Source organism: Macadamia integrifolia, chromosome 10 (assembly GCF_013358625.1).
Source record: "Macadamia integrifolia cultivar HAES 741 chromosome 10, SCU_Mint_v3, whole genome shotgun sequence".
NCBI classification, from domain to species: Eukaryota; Viridiplantae; Streptophyta; class Magnoliopsida; order Proteales; family Proteaceae; genus Macadamia; species Macadamia integrifolia.
The window spans coordinates 4,986,960-5,007,124 of NC_056566.1; the positions used below are offsets into that span (position 1 = coordinate 4,986,960).

Genomic DNA, 20,165 nt, shown 5'->3' on the forward strand with positions numbered 1-20,165 from the left:
ATTATTCTGGTATAAGGCATTAACACTATCATTAGAAGTGCCCCCAGAGGTGTTGGGGCATTCTTCTAGGAGATGTCCAGGGGACTGGCACCAAGCACAAATCTTAACCAAATTGACTGATGATGGCTCTCTAGGAACAATAGCCTCAATTCTCTTGATTAGGCTATCCAAATGGGCTTCCTTGGCTACTATCCCATCCACAAAATATCCTTTTCCTCCTATGGTTCTTTCACTCTCTTGGGTTGATTCCCACTCACGGGTTTTGTCAGCTAAGTCAAGTAAGAATTCCCATGCCTTTCCTTCATCTGTAAAGGATGTGAATCCCTCAGGGCACATAGACTCTATCATTTGTTTATTTGGGTAATCAATACCCTTATAAATTATTTAACATAAATGCCATAATTCTAGGCCATGGTTAGGGCATTCTTGGAGAAGATCCTTGAATCTCTCCATAAGTTTGGAAAATGACTCACTAGACTTTTGCCTAAACTGAAGGATATCACTTCTAAGCTTATTGGTCTTGTGAGTTGGGAAAAACTTCTTAAAGAAGACAACTGTGAACTATTCCCATGAGGTTATGGAATTTATGGATAACCCATACAACCACTTCTTAGCTTGGTCTTTCAATGTAAAAGTGATAAACCTAAGCTTAACAGCATCATCAAAAAGCCGTTGGATCTTAATTAGAACACATACCTCTTCAAATTATCTTAGAAATAGGTATGCATCCTCAGAGGTCAACCCATGGAAGTGGGGAAACATAGTGATGTATTGAGATTTGACTTCAAAATTATTGCCCTGGGCTTGTGGTAGAACTATGCAGGAAGGTTGGGCTGTTCTAGAAGGGTAGAACCTATCTTTCAGAGATTTAGGTGAAGGGTTTTGCTGTTGATCTCCCATATTGAAGGGTTTTAAAGAGAGCAAACGTATAGGGTCACTACTTGTTGGATCTCTTCTTTCTAACCGATTCTTAGTATTACGTACCCACCTAACACTCATGCAACAGAAAACTACCCACAACTAGAGTAAGACAAGCACAAAAGAATGGATAGCAAAACTTTTTTTTTTTCTTTTTTTTTTTTGCTTTTTGGGAGCTTACCGGCAGGGATTCGGGGTTGCTCAGGTCAATTCCTGAGGTACTGCTACAGGGCGAAACCTGTCTTTATCATACTGTGAGGCATGGCGACCTCCACTGATACAACTATTATTGCAAGTTGTTCTTCTCAAGAATTCAATAAAAAAAATAAAAAATATAAAACAAAGCAAACAAAGCACTCCGATTTACCAAAAGAAAGTGAAAAATAACATGGAACTGTCTCCCCGGCAACGGTGCCAAAAACTTGTTTGAGATTTAAAATGTAACCGCAAGCGTACGGATCAGTGTAGCTACGGGTCGAACACAGGGAGAGCAGCCACTTTATTTTTTTTTTCTTTTAATAATGCGAAAGTGAACCTATTAATGGTTGTTATCTAATTCTAACTACCGTCCTAAACATATGTATCTAAAATAACGTCCTAACCATTCGTCATCTAAGAATTTAAAGACGCAAGCCACGTAATTAAAATTAAATAAATAAATAACTGAAAATAAACAACCCACACAATTAAAAAAAAATAAAGGAAAAAAATGCTGAAATAAAAATAAAGTAAAAGAAAGGGGAGAAAGCTAGAGAGAGACTCACAAGTAGGTTTCTCTACTTAGCCCGAGGGATGCATCATAATATGAGCTTCCCTACTTGACCAGAGAGTCACTCTTACAAGGGTTACTATACTTGGCTTTAGGAAAAGGGAGACAATTAAATAAAAGCAATAAATTGATGGTTCTATGGCTAAGAGGGGCAAAGCCAACACATACACTAGCCATGAACCTTGGGGGAAAGGGATAGCAATAATGTAACGACTGAAATTAAAATCTTAAATTAAGAAAGAAAGGGTAGTCAGAAGAGGGAATGAGAGGGGGGAGAGAAGACTATTGAAGGAGCCTACTTACTTGAACTTCAACCCTTGAACTTGAAAGCTTGGGTGATTTGAGATACTACCAGTACTAAAAACCAGATCTGGAATAAACCAAATCTGAAATTTTTAGTACTAGAGAAAACAAATCTTGAAACAAAAAAAACTGAACTTGAAAAAAAAGATGCTCCACGGCTTGTGATCTTGTCACCTAGATCTAAGCCTAGAACTATAACTTTAAAAATTACAACTCAATTGCATAAATCATAAACATAAAAAGCTGAATAAGAATAAAAGAGTGATTGCATTAATTGACAAAAAAAAAAACTATTACAAAAGTGATTAAAACAAAAATAGAGAAGAACTAAAACTAAAGAGTGAGAGAGGGAGAGAGAAAAGAAAACTAAGCATAAACTAGAGAATAAACTAAGCGGAATCATAAAATAGGAGGGGGGAGGAAGGAGCTTTTATAGGGTTTTTCTCTTGCCTCCTTCCTTCGACAAGTCTTCTTTAAGAAAAGAAAGAAAATAAAATAAAATTAAATCTTGGTAAAAATCCTCATTCTCTGAGATATTGTGTGAGGAAAGAGAGAATCTATTTTCAAAATTAACAAATTCTATTATTTCTTTACAATATTCACCAATATCTTGCAAGCTTGATTAAATCAGAAAGGAATCTCTGCATAGCATCTTCAGGATCTTATGAGGTGGCAAGGAGAGAAAATAATCTTCAGGATTTTGTAGGAGAGAGGATGTGATACCAATGAGTGTGGCCCACCTTTGGACTGATTCTTGATTCACTTTAAGCACTTTCTCTTGTAGACTTGGAAACTAAAAAAAACAAGAAAAATAAAAGTAGTACTATCCAAAGTGAGGCAAAATATACACTTATATCCCTAAGATTTTACACATTATTGTGCTCATCAGGAACCTGATACCTTCCAAGATGCATAAAAGCTAAAGAGTTTGGTACACAAGTTGATAGTTGGTATCTTTCTATGGGAGATATGAGTTCTATGTTCCATCCACATACTTGGACGAGATTTGATAACTCAATTGAGCAAGCTAGATATGAAGGAGCTCGATGGTTATGTTGGATATAGAGTGGCTACCCACCTACAGAGCTTGTATGCGATGTGCAGACTTACTACCGAAGAAAGTAAGGTGAAGAAGGTAAAGAGGGTGGTGATGTTGGAACCTTAGATGAAGAAGATGTTAGGCAAGGGTTGCGAAACATACCTAGACTTTGCAATGACCTAAACATGAAAGCTACACTATGTGTGTAAAATTTTAGAAATAAGGATAGAGCGGTGTCAGTATCAAGACGTACTAATTCTGATTGACACTGCATAAATAATATCATATAATGATTATAGACACGACCCTTTTTCTTCACTGACTGTCCTTGAGTCATGAAAATGTGCAAGCAAGATGAGTTCATCTGTAATTACTATAATCAGGAGTGGTATCCAATGGCAACCTCGGCTGTAAGTATCAAAAAGGCAGATGAAGTAGTAAGAATGTTCTCCTTATAAAGAAGTGAGAATGTTATCGGGAAGTTGATACCTAAAATGTTGTGCCACCCAATAAATCCGACATTGCTAGGATCGGAAGGCCAAGGCCAATATGAAATGTGGAACAATGAGAATGATAACAAATCCAAGTGAGTAGACCTGAGATCAAGTTGTATGGGTGATTTAAGGAGAATAAAATTAATTTATAAGGTAAGAATGTGAGGAAACATTATGGGCCATTGAGATCTAGATTAGATGATCAATTAATATATGTCTAAGTATGTGAAGAAAGCATATGAAAGTTAAAACATGATGTTTAGAATTGTGAAGATTTAAGTTTTAAATTAGAGTAAATTGTTGATAATAGGATATTGGTGTAATATTCGGAATACTTAGTGATGTGATAAAAATTGACCAGGTGATCTTCCTTGCAAGACTTGGTACTCCACGCTAGACCTGCATAAAAGAGCAGACAAAAGAGAGTTGGGCTGACCCGACTGGGGACCCGCTGATGCCTAAGTCAGATTTCTTCCACAACAGTTACTCAAGAGAGTTTGTTATAAAAATTATCCATCTCCTTTTTTAGGGGCGTTCCTTGATATTTATAGGCAGTAAATGTAGAGAGGCGGTTGGGGAGAGTCCTATTTTGGCAAGTAGTTCACTCTTATTAGAATAACTCTTGGAAGATACCCACTAGGTAACTATTACCTTATTTGTTAGGATATCTCCTAGCAATAAGATTTGCTGAGTTGGTAATGAGTGATCCTCGAGATTAACCCCCACAATCGCTGGGATCGGATTAGACTCCTTAAGGAGGCGATCCAAAGGGTCGGGTCAGCCAAGGATGGGCAAAGGGGTCGACTCGGCCAAGGATGAGCCAAGGGGTCAACTCGGCCAAGGATGACCAAAGGGGTCAACTCGACACTAAGGATGAGCCAAGGGGTCGACTTGGCTAAGGATGAGCCAATGGGGTAGGCTCGATCAAGGATGAGCTAAGGGGTCAGGTCGGCTAAGGATGAGCCAAGGGAGTGACATTTTTACCCTCATCATAAGCCCCCCACTCCTTCAGGTTGAGGTCCATAGGTTGACCTATAGGAGTTTAGTAAGCAAGGATTATGTGCTTGGATCAGGTTATGGATCTTCAGTAGTGAAGCCATCTTTATTTACTTTTGATTTTTTATCGTTGTCTTTCTGTACCGACTTTTCAAAGTTGGGTTTTTGAGTGCCAACCACCAAGACTCATTGGCTCGGTCTTTCCTACTTTAGAACGTAAGGTCTTTGTTTGAGCTGAGGCTTGATTTTGAGGTGTCGATTCGAGGTTTAGACTTGCATGCCTTGGTACATAAAGCCTTGAGGTGTCGAGTTAAGGCTCCGGCTCACGTGCGTTAGTGCGTAAAGTCTTAAGGTCCTGAGTTAAAGCTCGGGCTCACTTGCCTTAGTGCATAAAAGTCCTGAGGTACTGAGCCAGAGCTTAGGCTTGGGTGCCAAGTCGGGGCTTGGGTTTAAGGTGCGGAGCTGGGGCTCGAGCTTGCTGTATCGAGCTTGGGCTTGTGCTTTTGTGCCTTAGTGCCTAAGGTCTTGAGGTGCTGAGCCAGGGCTCGGGCTTGAGGTGCCGAGCCGGGGCTCGGGCTTGCTTACCTTAGTGTGTAAGGTCTTGAGTTGTCGAGTCAGGGCTCAGGCTTGCAGTGCCGAGCTTGGGCTCTGGCTTGAGGTGCCGAGCCGGAGCTTGGACTTGTGTGTCTTAATGCCTAAGGTCTTAAGGTGCTGAGCCGGGGCTTGGACCTGTGTGCCTTAATGCCTAAGGGCTTGAGGTGTCGAGTCGGCTCGGCCTTTCCTCATGGATGAGATATTCTTTTACCAACCACTTTGGGTCGGCTTCTTTCCTTATAAATGAAGACCAAATAGAAGACTTCATGCCAAGATAATCGAGTTTTTTTTTTCCGAAGTCCGTGAGCTGTATAGTAAGTCGACGAACACTCTGTGCAACCTGAGAAGAAATTCATTCCACGTGGTAGGTAAATTTTGATAATCAAACATTGGCGGTTCATCTTATTTTTAAAAGTAGGCATTCCAATTATAACAAAATCCTAATATTTTAATCAGTTACTGGTATGGATAAATCTAGCACAGGCTATTCCAAAACATAATTTCAAGCATCCAAGGAAAATGGAACAAGAGAAGAGTCTTCCCTGTATAGGCACGACCATATGAGTTGAGGGCTACGGGGATGAAATGATGAGTTTGGACCTACTCATTACCAAAACCTGATGCAACGATTTGTTTGTATAGAGCTCGGACGTGGAGAAGTATTGCCCGGCTATACGAGCCCAACTGTTCGGTGTTCGATTGCACACACCTTGGACGTGAAAGGTACACGTAGAGATGCTCGGTGGTGATCCTTTTTCGCTGGAGATGGGCTGGTCGATTGTTACGCATTAGTCGGTTTGCAAAGTTGTTGGCCAAGCTCGTGTTCAGGTTGCATAGTGTGTCGAGTAGTGGTAGAGTAGCCAGCCTGGTTGCTGTGGTGTGCTCGGCTTCGAAGTGTGCTTGATTGGTGGCATGCTACCGACTATGAGAAGGAAGTCATTCCTACCTGCCATTGGTAAGGTAGGACCTGTAGTATGGTCGGTTGCTTGGTTGCAAGTTATCTCTATTTGGTCACAGTTTGCACTTGCACTGTTGAGCTCAGCTATAGTGGCTTCAAAGAGAACATCATCTGTGAACCGAACTTGGCTTGGCTTGGCTTGTGAAGTCCTAGTCAGTCATGGTGAGTTTGTTCGTCTTTGGAGCATTGGTCAGCTTGGACATCAACGACTGGGTATCCATGCTCGATATGGAGAGTTGGTTGTGGAGGGACCCTCTTGTTATCTCCTCTTCTTCTTCTTTTTTTTTTTTTTTCCTGCAAAGCTGTAAGCCCAACTCATCAAAGGAGAGAAGTGATCAAGTGAGTGCGTCAGAAATTCTAATAATTAGGAAAAATGGGGAAGTTTATTTGTGATATGACGACAATTGTGGAGACATCCAAAAGGGAAGGCTGTGCGGCATCGAGCCCAAGTGTTCGATGTTCGGAGGGTTGATCGGTGGGGCTTGCTGGTCGGTTGTAAGTAGCCTACTTAGCTGAAAATTGATTTGGAGGTCGGTGCATGGCTATAACGTGTTTGGCTCTGATCTGGTCGGCCTGTGCAGGATGATTGTGGTCCTGGCTTTCAGGTTCTTGGTTGGCTCCCAGTTGCGAGGCCCTTTTGCTCGGCACATAGTGTGCTCGGTTTTGAAGTGTTGCTCGGTAATAGGTTCATAGACCAAAGTACTGGTGTATTACCTTCGAACTAAATTTTCTTTTTCAATCTTATCAGTTACCAACTAATGGGTCAAGGGTGCTTTTCTTTGACTTCCCAATAAACAAAGGGTTACCCAAATATTTTTTCTTTCCTTCCATGAATCTGAACATTCCTGCACTCTTATATATTAGATTCAAAAAATACAAAACTATCCAGAAACAAGAGAAATCATGGAAAGAGCATAAATCAAATCATATTCCCTTCACAAAATTGATCCAGTACCATAGACCTACTTAGTACCAAAAAGCGTTAGACTGACATAAAATGTGCAATTGAAAACCAACACCAACTCAATATAGTTATGAGACACCATTAATCTGTTATACGTAGAATCCCTTCAAAAAAGACTAGTGTCTTATTGAACCTCATAATAATTAAATCCCATCAAATACTGATGTCCAACCAGAATTTTGGTATAGTCCACATTTTTTTATGCATATACTTCCAAAGAAAAGAAAAAGCCCAAGGTAATAATGTTATTAAAAGTGGTTTTGCTGATTTGTTAAGTAGTGACTAGTGAGACAGTGGGGAGTGGGGTGGGTAGATTTTATTAAAAAAAAAAAAAGTGACTAATAGATTTGACAACAGCCATGTTTCTACTTTCTCCATACAGGAAATAAGAGATAACATTTCATTATTTTGGTTAAAAACATAAGAAAAAACACAAGTTTAAAGGACAGAAGAAGATAAAATCTTACCACGTTGCGGCACTCGGTCACCGTGTGAATCTGTGAGTGGAAATCAAAAGAGAAGAGGTTTATTCAATTTTAAAGTTCGAGGCTTCTAGCCGCAGGAATTTTTGACAACGATGTAACAATAAACAAACTATTGACCAATTAAACCCCCTTATAAAAATAGGGTTTTAATTATTAGTCAATCGGTCGGTCTTATTGGGTGCCCATTGGGCTAGCCCAATCCAAACCGAAATCGATAATTAGGAGGTCCCTTGATCCAAAACCAATCCATTAGGGGTTCGGTTCGGCTTGATTTGGGTTTTTTCGAGTAATTTCGGTCAACCATAATGGTTCGGGTCCAGGATTGACACCCCTAGGAAGACCACCTTTATTACTCACAGGGGAACCTAATGTTTTGAAGTTACGCTGTTCAGATTGGAGAACACTGGAGCAACATACCAATGACTGGTCAACAAAATCTTAAAAGAGCAAATGGGCCACAATATAGAAGTATATGTGGATGACATGCTCATAAAGAGCCTCTTAGTAGAGGACCATATTGCAGATTTGGAGGAACCATTCACCGTCCTATGGAGGTATGAAATGAATCTAAACCCTGCGAAATATACTTTTGGTGTGATCTTAGGGAAGTTCCTTGATACGATCGTCTCCGTGAACGGCGGGATGACGGATCACAAGCTACTTCGAGGGTAGCTACCTCCTAGAAGAACAGAGAAGAGAGAAAGGATTTTTGTATATTCATTACCCCTTTACATCATATGTCTTACTGTATATATAATATCCTAACAATGGTCTACCCTTCAACAGAAAAATGGAATATTCCCTAAGATGCTCTTTATGAGGTTTGCATGTTTCTCCTTGCCAAGTGGGGTGCTGTCGTGGCAAAAGTGTTACTCATCAACTGCTCCATGTCATGCTGAGTCGTAACATTGCCATCTTCTTCCAAAAGAACCTTGTCCTCAAGGTTCGAGTGGGGCGACGATGAAGAACGTAATGTCTTCCCATTAAGCCTCTTCCAAGGTAAACCACCCCAGTGGACTAGAACATGTCTTACCTCGCAATCCCGTTGCTTGAGGCAACTTTTTGCCATGGCCGATAAGTCTAGTTTACACGCGACCTTGCCCACATTGTCTGAGGCTTGCAAGGGACTGAAGATGTAGTAGAACTGGTTCAACCATATTGATGTCAAGATGAAACAGAGTTCAACAAACACAGCTCCAAAGGGAAGTATGCCTCCAATAAGAATAGAAAAGGCTGGTTTCATGTACCAGGCCTTCTTTGTTATCTCTATTGGGATCTTATTTATCTCCGTTGGGTCCTTAATAGCTGGGCTTTTGAAACCCAAATAGTTACCCACAAAAACCAATGGTACTGATATACCCAACCATAAGAATGCAAGAGCAAACATGGTACCAAAGGGCAACGCACCAAAAAACTGCTCTCCCCATATGAGTGCATTCAACGCAAACAAGATTGCAAAGAGTATACCATGAAAAATGAATGTAGCTTTCAAAGTATTTCTCTTCCATTTTCCTCCCTTGAACATCTTGTACCAATGAGCTGAATAACCTGCACTTAAACCCATAAAAACCCACAAGAGAACCATGGTAGTCTTAAGCCGCCTTCGGTTTAAAGGTGATAGGAAACCCAGTAATGCAAAACTTATTGGAACAAGTGTCATTCCAAAAATCTGGACCCATGTTCCAACATAGAAACAAAGTAAACCAAAATTGACAGGGGGCCTGAAAACATTTCCATGGACAAGCTCCCACCCTGCCGTTTCCTCTTGGGCTTCATCCTTGGTCTCGGACTGATTATAGTTGGCGATATCTCTACAAAGAGTTCTTATATCATAAAAGAACAGGAAAATCATCAGAAAATTGATAATGGAGAACCAATCGATTTGATCATCATTCATAAGGAGATAGGTGTCCCAATGAGTTGCCCACTTGAATTCACTAAGCTTGAAAGAAACATCACGTGTAAATACCATCTTCTTACCTTTAATTATATTTTTGGTGTCTCTTACCAAATGAGTGATGCTGATTGGAGCAACCTCAAAGCCAACCATGCAAGCAGAAGCAGTCTCAAGGTTCTTGTGATACATGACTCTGAAGCCTGAGTGATTATTGATAAAATATTTCTCAGCTTTTCTCCCAACATAGGATCCCTTGAATCCAACACAAAAACAATTTTCATGAGTTGTTGGCTGGCTTACATCCCTTCTTTGACAAGGCACTTGAAGATCATTTCTTAAAATTTCTGGGAGGTTTCTCTCAATCCCTTTGCTGTTGCAATCACTATTGCCAACCAAAACGTTGATATTGGGAGCGGGTTCAATAACAAGACCAAGGCATTGGGCGGCCCGGCCTTGGACAAAGTCGACGCTGCCACCATTGATCTGAACTTGCATCGGATTTCCAACGATAGTCTGTGACAACCACAAGGTCGAAGGGGAAGAGTGGCCAGACATGGCATGATACAAAATCAAGTTGACCGAAATGAAAGGTTCGGCATATGTTGATGAATCTTCACCCCATAGATCCGTAGTTGGGGAATCACCCTCATACAGAAGCAAAAATAGCTGGCGAGATTTACATCTGTGGCCAGGGGAGGAGTCTTCACCCAACAAATTTGTAGTTAGGGCATCATCCTCGTATACAAGCAAAAATAGTTGGCGAGGCTTACATTTGTGGCCAGCGGCGAATTTTTCAACATCATTGTAGCATAGGCCTTTCTCTCGATAGGGATGCATCTCTATTGAAGTCGGATATTGGATCGTGATCCATGAATTAAAAGGGGGAAGTGGTGGTCGAGGTATGGTGTGTATGCTGGTTTGGAGCACAGGGCGACCGACTTCGAGGGATTTCGGGATCCGAGGATAAGATTGGGTGTCTGTGGATGGTGGAAGTGCTAGTGAAAGGAGAAATGGTGCTTGAGGTACGGTGGGTATGCCAGTTCGGAGTGCAGGGGGACTGACCTCAAGGAATTTCTCTTCCTGGTGATGGACGAGACCAACTGCTTGAGACATAGAACTTGATTGGAGAGCCAATACCTCACTAAGGATGTCGGATCGAGGTCTAGAAATGAAATGACTACTTAAAATTGGTGGAGACAAGTTTTTTGAAGCTTCAATTCGAGATTGTTGGTCTGCGAGTAAGGCCGACTGTGTGGGTTTGGGAAGAGTGTCCTGAGGATCCTTGAACTTGGAAATCCCAAAGCGACTCTCCAAACCTTGAGTGAAATCCGGCCAGGTAGTGAATTGAGTGACACGAAGCGCCCCTTGAAACCACCAGAGGGCAGGGCCATCCATATGGAGAGAAGAAATCAGAAGGCGTTGATCGTCGGCGGCACCATGGTAATCGAAGAAGTGTTCGGCCTTGAAGATCCATCCGATCGGATCTGTACCATTAAAACGGGGAAAATCAAGCGGCATGGTGCGGATCTGGATGGGGTTGGCCGGAATGGGTAGAGGCGGTGACTATGTATTGAAGTTGCTTGGGCGCTGATCAGGTTGAGGTACCGTTAACCCCAGGGCTTGCTCCAACCAGCCATCCATGGCCGTGAGGCGAGGAATGAGCTCTGAAAGGGACCGCTGCTGGTTGGACATGGTTGCTGACATGGTTACTTCAAGGGAATCCAGACGTTTGCCACGCGCTGCCATCGACTGAGTCAAAAGCTTAACAGATTCATCTAGTTGATGGAGGCGAGTTCCGTCGTCCATCGTATATCTCTCAATGAAAGCACCAATGATACGATCGTCTCCGTGAACGGCGGGATAACGGATCACAAGCTACTTCGAGGGTAGCTACCTCCTAGAAGAACAGAGAAGAGACAAAGGATTTTTGTATATTCATTACCCCTTTACATCATATGTCTTACTTTATATATAATATCCTAGCAATGGTCTACCCTTCTGATATAGCCAAAATAACCTCTCGGTGGGGGCCATGACACGTGTCACCTCTGAGACACGTGTCCTCCGCCAGACGAAGGTTCCAAGAGACCACTCACACTCGAGCACGCGCAATCACCGAGGCACGCCCGCAGAATCATGCGGGATCACGTCGTCTGCATGAGGGGAATATTCCCCCCCAGAAGGTTGGACGTATTCGAGTAGGACTCTAAGAAGGCCGAAGGGGGAAAAACCCTAAGGCCAAAGAGCTATATAAGAAGGCACAGAAGAAAGGGGAAGGTAAGCTCTAATACCCTCACCATTACTCCCTTATTGAACTGTGCGGCCGACCCTGACTTGAGCGTCGGAGGACTAACCCCGGACAAAGTTCCGGGCCTCCATCGTCTGTGTTTGTGTAGGTTGGACCAGCGGGGTTTTTTGGCAGCAACAGATTGGCACCGTCCGTGGGAACGACGGTAATGGTGGGAAGAACCTACAACCGAAGAAGGACGAGAGCGACGTCCAACGTAGACATGGGGGAAGAACCTTCAAGGGAGCTTCCTCCCTCGGCGGAGACTGGACGAGAAAGGGGTCATGATGACCGGGAAGTGTCCGTCAGATACCAGCGGTCGGCTGGATATTCAGTACGGGAAGGCAGCGACCATCAGCCTCCCGCGGCCCAGGAGTACGTGACAAGGCAGCAGTTCGAAGACCTCCAGAACAAATATAACCGGATGGCCGAGACTATGAGGGAGGTCTCCAAAGCTGTCTCCCATAAGACCGGCGGAGCACCCCCAGGGACCCACGTCCAGTTCGAGAGGGCTCGAGAAGAAGACCGAAGCAGTACGGGATCGACGAGGGCCGGCCGCGATCCTCGAAACCGAGCAAGGGAGAGTCCCGCGCCCCGAAGTAGGACGCGACGCGCCGCCAGAGACCCGTATGGGGATCAGCACCAAGGAGGCAAGCAGAGATCCGAGGACTCGGGATTAAAGAGGATGATCTTAGACCTGAAGGACGAGATCAGAAAGGTGGCAGAAAACCAGACAGGGAACCGCGAGCCCGACCTCACCAATGATACGGCCTTAGCTGATGAGGTCATGAGGGACCCGCTCCCGGTCGGTTTCCGCCTGCCCAAGTACGACACCTATGACGGGTCGGGGGACCCCGTCGATCACTTGGAAGGCTTTAAGGTCGCCATGCAATTCCATCGCGTCTCGGAAAATATTATGTGTCGGGCCCTCCCATTGACGTTCAGGGGGGCGGCGAGGCTGTGGTATAACCGACTACCGACGAAGTCGATCCACAGCTTCAGCGACCTGAGCTATTTCTTCGTGAAGGGGTTCTCTAGTAGCCAGCCCCTCCAGAAGACTACGTTGAACCTAACCAACGTCAAACAGCAAGAAGGGGGATCGCTGCGGAATTACATGAAGCGATTCCAACAAGAAAAGATCACAATCAGGGGCCTAGACCCAAAGGAGGAGTTCACGGCCCTGCTAGGTGGCGTCAAGGACAAGGAATTGAAGAGGTCCCTGGCGAAGCATACGCCTAGAGATCTGACCGAGCTGAGGGCGCGATGCGATAAGTACATCCAGATGGAAGAAACCCTCCAGGCAGATGAAGAAGTCGAAAGGAAGGCGGCGAGGAAGAGGCCCTTAAGGGTTGATGATAAACCCATCGAAGAAGGAAAAAGACGAAAGTCCGAGCGCAGTCGGGCCCCCAGTCCACCGAGGAAGTTTGAGAGGTATGCACCCCCGAACCGAAGGCGAACAGAGGTGTTAATGCAGATAAAAGATTCTCCAGATGCCAGGGCCATGAAGTGGCCAGGAAAGATGGGGCGACATCCTGAAAGACGCAATGTGGATAGATACTGCCACTTCCACAGAGACCACGGCCATGACACCGAAGACTGTTGGCATCTCAAGGGGGAGATAGAAGGAATGATCAGAAGGGGATACTTGGGCAGATTTGTAGATCGGGAGAAAGAGCTGGCTCCAGAAGGCAATGGCCGGAGAGATAACCGTCGGAGAGATGGTGGAGGTCGGTATGAAAGAGGGGGGCTCGCCCGCAGAGGAAATCAAGAACGGCGGAGGAACCAGACACCAGAGGAAGATGGACGCCGGCCTCGAGAGGAGAACAAGAGCCCAACAAGAGTCATAGCAACCATCTGTGGAGGCCCGGCCGCAGGAGAGAGTTCGGTCTCTGCCAGGAAGGCGAAGGCCTACGCGAGGAGCGTACATGTGGCAGAATGGTCGAACAAGAAGGCGAAGACGGGGGCGGTCATCTCCTTCTCAGACGATGATCTGGAAGGGGTACAGACCCCGCATGACGATGCCTTGGTCATCGCCATGACTATAGGAGATTGCAAAGTGAAGAGGATCTTAGTGGATAACGGCAGCTCAGCTGATATCCTGTTCCTGGAAGCTTTCCGGAAGATGGGCCTCGACGAAGGAAAATTAAAGAAGGTCGAACACCCGTTGCAGGGATTCTCTGGCGTCCCGGTGAAGGTGGAAGGGTCGATTGAGCTGCCGGTCCGGGCTGGCACCGGAGATCGCCAGGTGACGGTGATGATCAACTTCCTCGTGGTGAGCATTACATCAGCGTATAATGCCATACTAGGAAGGGTCGGGTTGAATCTGTTAAAGGCCATCGTCTCCACCCCCCATCTTAAAATGAAGTTCCCTACCAAGAATGGCGTCGGGGAGTGTCGGGGCGATCAGGAGACGTCCCGAAGATGTTACGCCACTACTCTCTGGGGAAAGGAAAAGGCGGGTGAGACGCTCCCGATAGAGGATCTACGTGATGATGCCAGTTATCAACGAGGAGAGCCGGCCGAAGATTTGGTGCAAGTTGAAGCTGAAGAAGGAGATCACACCCGGCAGTTCCAGATCGGGGCTACCTTGCCAAGGTTGCAGCAAGAAAGACTCATCTCATTCCTACGGAGCAACGCTGACGTATTCGCCTGGTCGGCATCGGATATACCCGGGATCGACCGAGAAGTAATAGAACATCACTTGAATGTTAACCCCATGAAGAAGCCGGTGCAGCAGAAGAAAAGGACGTTCGCCCCAGAAAGACAGAAGAAGATAGACGAGGAAGTAGAAAAGTTACTGAAGGCCCGGTTCATCCGAGAGATCCAGTACCCAGAGTGGATATCTAACGTGGTGATGGTCCCGAAGGCAAACGGGAAGTGGAGGATCTGCATCGACTTCACTGACCTGAATAAGGCCTGCCCCAAGGATGCATACCCCCTGCCAAAGATAGACCTGCTCATCGACGCAACGGCGGGATACGAGACGCTGAGTTTCATGGATGCATACTCGGGGTACAACCAAGTCAAAATGGCCGAGGCTGATGTCCCGAAAACATCCTTCATAACTGAAGGAGGATTGTACTGCTATGAGGTCATGCCTTTCGGACTAAAGAACGCGGGGGCCACCTATCAGAGGTTGGTGAACAAAGTTTTTAAAGGGCTGATCGGCAAGACCATGGAAGTGTACGTGGATGACATGCTCGTGAAAAGCCTGAAGGCGGAAAGACACATCCAAGACTTGGAAGAGGCGTTCCAAGTGCTACGACGGTACGGCATGAAGCTGAACCCAGCAAAATGTGCCTTCGGAGTAGCCTCGGGGAAGTTCCTTGGCTTCATCGTTTCAGAGAGAGGAATCGAAGCCAACCCAGTCAAAATACAAGCCATTCGGGACATGAGGTCACCCCAGAACGTAAAGCAAGTCCAGGAGCTGACGGGTCGGGTAGCTGCCCTCAGGAGATTTATGTCTCGGTCTGCTGATAGATGCCTTCCTTTCTTCAAGGCGCTGAAAGGGGCTAAAAGGTTCGAGTGGACGGAGGAGTGCGAAAGATCTTTCGAGCAATTGAAGGAGTACTTGGCCGCACCCCCACTGCTGACAAAGCCGAACACAGGAGATGTCCTACAGCTGTACCTTGCTGTATCGGCAGTTGCTGTAAGCGCCGTACTGACGAAAGAGGAAGGGAAGCAACAAAGGCCAATATACTACGTCAGCCGAACCCTTTTAGATGCCGAGACAAGATACCGAAAGGCGGAGAAAGTGGCATACGCCCTCGTGACGGCGGCAAGAAAGCTGAGGCCATATTTTCAGTCACACACAGTATGCGTACTCACCGACCAGCCTCTGAAGAAAATACTGCAGCGACCAGATATGTCCGGTCGTCTGGTAAATTGGGCCATAGAGCTGGGAGAGTTCGACATCCAGTACAAGCCGAGAACCGTAATTAAAGCACAGGCCCTCGCAGACTTCATAGCGGAGACGACGGTCCCCGATGACCCGCAGGAATCTGTCGAGGAACGAGCAGAGGAGGCTTGGACGCTGTATGTGGATGGGGCTTCCAATAGCGGTGGAAGTGGCGCTGGAATTGTGTTGGTAAGCCCCGAAGGCTTCAAAGTAGAATGCGCCCTACGGTTCGGCTTCGACGCCTCCAACAACGAGGCGGAGTACGAGGCGATAATAGCCGGAATTAATCTGGCCCGGGCTTTGATGGTGAAGGAACTGGTAGTGAATAGCGACTCCCAACTCGTGGTGCGGCAAGTGAATGACGAATACGAGGCCAAAGAGCAGAGGATGGCCGAATACTTGAACGCGGTGCGAGAAGGGTCAGCGGCTTTCAAGGAATTTGAGGTAAAGCAGGTGTCACGAGAAGAGAATGCTAGCGCAGACGCACTGTCGCAGCTGGCCACTTCCGACTTCGCGGAACTTGGGCGGGCGGTGTATTTCGAAGTACTACCACAGCCAAGCATCGAGAAACCCCACGAGGTGTTACCCGTAGGTGAAAACGGCCGAAGCTGGATGGACGCCATAATAGAATACCTCAAGGAGGGAAAGCTCCCAGAGAACAGGGACGAAGCAAGGAAAGTAAGAATAAGGTCAGCGCGCTTCTTCCTGAAAGACGACACTCTATACAAGATAGGGTTTACCTCACCATACCTCAAGTGCCTGGATTCTTCCGACGGCGAGTATGCGCTCTGGGAGGTGCATGAGGGGATATGTGGCCAACACCTTGGGGCCCGGGCCCTGGCGCACAAAGTACTAAGGCAGAACCTGTACTGGCCGACAATGAGAAAGGACGCAGAATCGTTGGTCAGGAAATGCGTCAAGTGCCAGATGTTCGCCCCCGTGCCCAGGCTACATTCTACCGAGCTATCGTCCCTATCTAGCCCAGTACCGTTCGCCATGTGGGGGATGGACATTTTAGGCCCGTTCCCCCTGGCCACGAGACAGAGGAAGTTTGTCGTGGTGGCGGTCGACTACTTCACGAAGTGGGCGGAAGCCGAAGCCCTAGCGACGATAACAGAAAAGAACATTAGGGACTTCTTCAAAAGGGCGGTGGTATACAGATTCGGAATCCCCCAGGTCGTGGTTACGGACAATGGAACTCAATTTTCTAATCCGACCTTCGACGCGTTCTGTGAAGCCCTCGGCATCAACCACAGGAAAACCTCTGTCGGGTATCCCTCGACCAACGGGCAGACAGAGGTAACCAACCGTACGTTGCTCCAAGGGATAAAAAAAAGGCTAGATGATGCCAAAGGACTGTGGGCAGACGAGTTGTACCACATTCTCTGGGCCTACCGCACCACTGAGAGGTTAGCTACCGGAGAAACACCCTTCATGTTAACATACGGCACTGAAGCTGTACTCCCAGTAGAGATAGGGGCTATTACCCATCGGATTCGGTACTACAACGAAGACGAAAACGACGAAGGACTCCGGGCAAATTTGGACCTCTTGGCAGAAACCAGAGAAGCTTCACAGGAAAGGATCGCCACCTACCAGCGGAGGGTCGCTAGGCACTACAACACCAAAGTCCGGAAGAACGAGTTTAGGCAGGGCGACCTTGTCCTTAGAAGGGCGGAAGTGTCGGACCCAAGGCATCAGGGGAAGCTAGACCCAAGCTGGGAAGGACCCTACAGAGTCTCGAGGGTAATACGACCAGGGTCCTACCACCTAGAGACTACAGGGGGAGTAAGGGTACCCCGATCGTGGAACTCAGATAATCTAAGAAAATTCCACCAGTAGTAAAGTAGCGGGCACGCAGTAGTCGCAGTAGTCATTTGTAAATTTTTCCGTCTGTCGTTCTTTGCAATTATTGTCCTTTTGAACCCTTTTTAAGTTGTAATTCACCTTGAAATCCGTGAGACTTTATGGATAATATGAGAGCTGGTTTACGGCAACTGAGAATTCTCCTACCTCTAACCCTGAGGAACGGATGACTGAAGGTCCACACATTGGAGGCTCAATCACCCCTTCGGCTCGGAGTTCGGCCATAGCCGAACGGACCTGACCGAAGGGGTAGCATCTAACAGACCCTTCGGCTGGAGCCGAGGGTACCTTCGGTGATTCGGACTATTGGACGATCGACCTTCGATGAACCTCTCGTCCTAAGCCGAAAGCAAAATACTTTGGTGATCCTGATGGTTGGGCGGTCGACCTTCGGTGAACCCCTCGACCTTCGGTGAACCCTTCGGCTCGAGCCGAGAGGGAAAACACTTGGTAAAATATTGCTAGTAATAACAGGGTCGGCCTTCGTCTGACTTACTGACGGGTCGACCCTCGATGAAGACCTAGCATCTAATAGACCCTTCGGCTGGAGCCGAGGGTACACACGATGGATTGCTTGGTGATTGACCATTGAAGGGTCGACCTTCGGTGAACCCCTCGATCTTCGGTGAACCCTCGCTTCGGTGAACCCTTCGGCTCGAGCCGAGAGGGAAAACACTTGGTAAAATATTGCTAATGATAATAGGGTCGGCCTTCGTCAAACTTACCAACAGGTCGACCCTCGGCCAAGCCTCGGGGAAATAAGCTTAAGGTCAGCTAGGGTTTCGGCCCTCTGCAACTATTTACAAACCAAAGATCATTAAACGGACAGTTGGAAAAAGAACGATTGCATTCATAAAGCCCGAAGGCGAAATATTACATACGAGGCCCGAAGGCTAGTTACATATGAAGCCCGAAGGCAAAAGACTACATACGAAGCCCGAAGGCAAAAGACTACATTAAGGCCCGAAGGCTAGTTACATGACAAGAAGGGGGGTAGCCTGCACTGAGAACCGAGGCGACCTTAAGGAGCGTCCGTCGGGTTCGCGGCCTCGTCTTCGGCGGGGAGTGCCTCCTGGTCCGAACCCCCACGACCAGGAGTCGGAGGGACTTCCCTATGCAGCTGGATCTCGCCTTCCTCGCTGCCGCCTCCACCGTCGGCGTCGGCAACCTCGATGGTCGATGGCACCGCCTCCACATCGTCGTCCTCGAAGATGAGGCCGCTGTCTGCAAAGGAAACCCCAGGGTAGCGCCCGAGGACCCAATCTCGGACCTCGGTAGCGCCCATGGTGTACCCTGGGGCGATGGCGTTCTTGATCTCCTCCTTGAAGGCCTCGGAGGACCGATACTTTTTGACCCCTTGGGCTTCGGCTTCCTGAAGGCGGGCCCTCACTTGTGACTTCAACTCCGAGAGCTTCCGTTCGCACTCTCGGCGCTCGAGGGCTAGGTCGCGCTCCAGGTGCTCCACCTTCTCGAGGAGGGTGGAGCGCTCGTTGTCTAGGGAGACCTTCTCCCTCTCGCTGGCTTCAAGCTCCCGACACATGGCCTCGGCTCGGAGGGCCAACTGACCCATCTGGTTCTGAGCCTGCACAGAGCACCGAAGGTCAGAATGAAAAAAAAATATATACATATATATATACATATATAGTACGAGTAAAAAAGAGGTAGGAAGGCCGAAGGAGAAGGGGGACCGAAGCTTACCCCCGCCATGAAGATGCACGCCGAGGTGATCAGTGCCGCCGTCCCTTGCTTCTGGGCTTCGGTGGCGTCTCTGGGAAGGCTCCCCTTCGTCACCAACTCTCTGGCAACCCGTGCGACGGCCAGAGTGTCGTCTTCCTTCACCGACCATTGTGGGATGAACCCCACCTCAGCCCTCATCGACGGGACCTTCGGGCCTCGGGAGGCAGTGGCGGACGAAGGGTCTTGAGCCAGACCATCTCTGGGAGCGGCAAGGGCTTGGACATCCTCGGCAGTCGACCCCTCCACCCTGGGCCTCTTCTTCGGGGTCTCGGAAGACGGGCCCGCCTTTTCCTTCCTCTTGGACTTCGGCTGCTGGGGGGCGTCGCGGGCCTTGGCTTCCTTTATCTTTGCCTGTCTTGCGGCGGCGGCAGCCTTAGCCTCGGCTCTGGTAACTTGCACTGCAAGAAGAAACAAGAGGTATTAGTACGAAGGACCGACACTCGAAGGAAGAAGACGGAGTCTAGCCTAACTCACCCGGGCTAAGCCCGAACTTGAAGAGGATGGCGTCGGACTTGAGGCAGTGGGCCTCGACTGGAGAACAGCCTTCCTGCCGCCTCGCCATCGCCAACGACTCTGCGTCTGCCCCGAATAGGGCAGGGGCGGAGTTCACATCCCTAAGGTCCGGGATTTCCCAGACTGTGCCGAAGGGCACCCCCTCGGTCAACTTCACAAAGAAGTACTTTTCCTTCCATCCATGGATGGAAGTCGGGTAACCCTTCAGGAGCCGAAGGTCCTTTCGGGGGCAGAAATAGTACCAGCCCGTAAGTCCCTTACAGGCCTGAAGAAGAAAACAGTTTATGAAGAGTCGAAGGGAGAGAGGCCTCTTGTGCCGAACAAAGAAGATGACGAAGCTTAATGCTTGTCGCCACCCGTTCGGCGTTAGCTGGGTCGGGCTTAACCCATAGTGCCGAAACACTTTGGTGAAGAAGGGGTGGAGGGGCAGCCGAAGGCCTGCCTTGA

General features: G+C 47.3%; 1 protein-coding gene and 1 non-coding gene across 2 annotated transcripts; one reads left to right on the plus strand and one right to left on the minus strand.

Moving 5' to 3' along the window:
• Window positions 1–406: 406 nt before the first annotated feature.
• LOC122092576 lies at window positions 407–513 on the plus strand. Its single transcript, XR_006144229.1, has one exon. It is a non-coding gene; the product is annotated as a small nucleolar RNA R71 (small nucleolar RNA).
• A 7,821-nt stretch (window positions 514–8,334) lies between these two features.
• On the minus strand, window positions 8,335–10,812 carry LOC122091588 (transmembrane 9 superfamily member 4-like). The gene has a single exon (XM_042661599.1). It carries the CDS (start codon window positions 10,810–10,812, stop codon window positions 8,335–8,337), a length of 2,478 nt encoding a protein of 825 aa, XP_042517533.1.
• Window positions 10,813–20,165: the final 9,353 nt, after the last annotated feature.

Bases quoted from the DNA above. Each gene is read 5' to 3' on its own strand.
- LOC122091588 (XM_042661599.1), bottom strand. From the start codon at position 10,812: ATGGATGGCCCTGCCCTCTGGTGGTTTCAAGGGGCGCTTCGTGTCACT.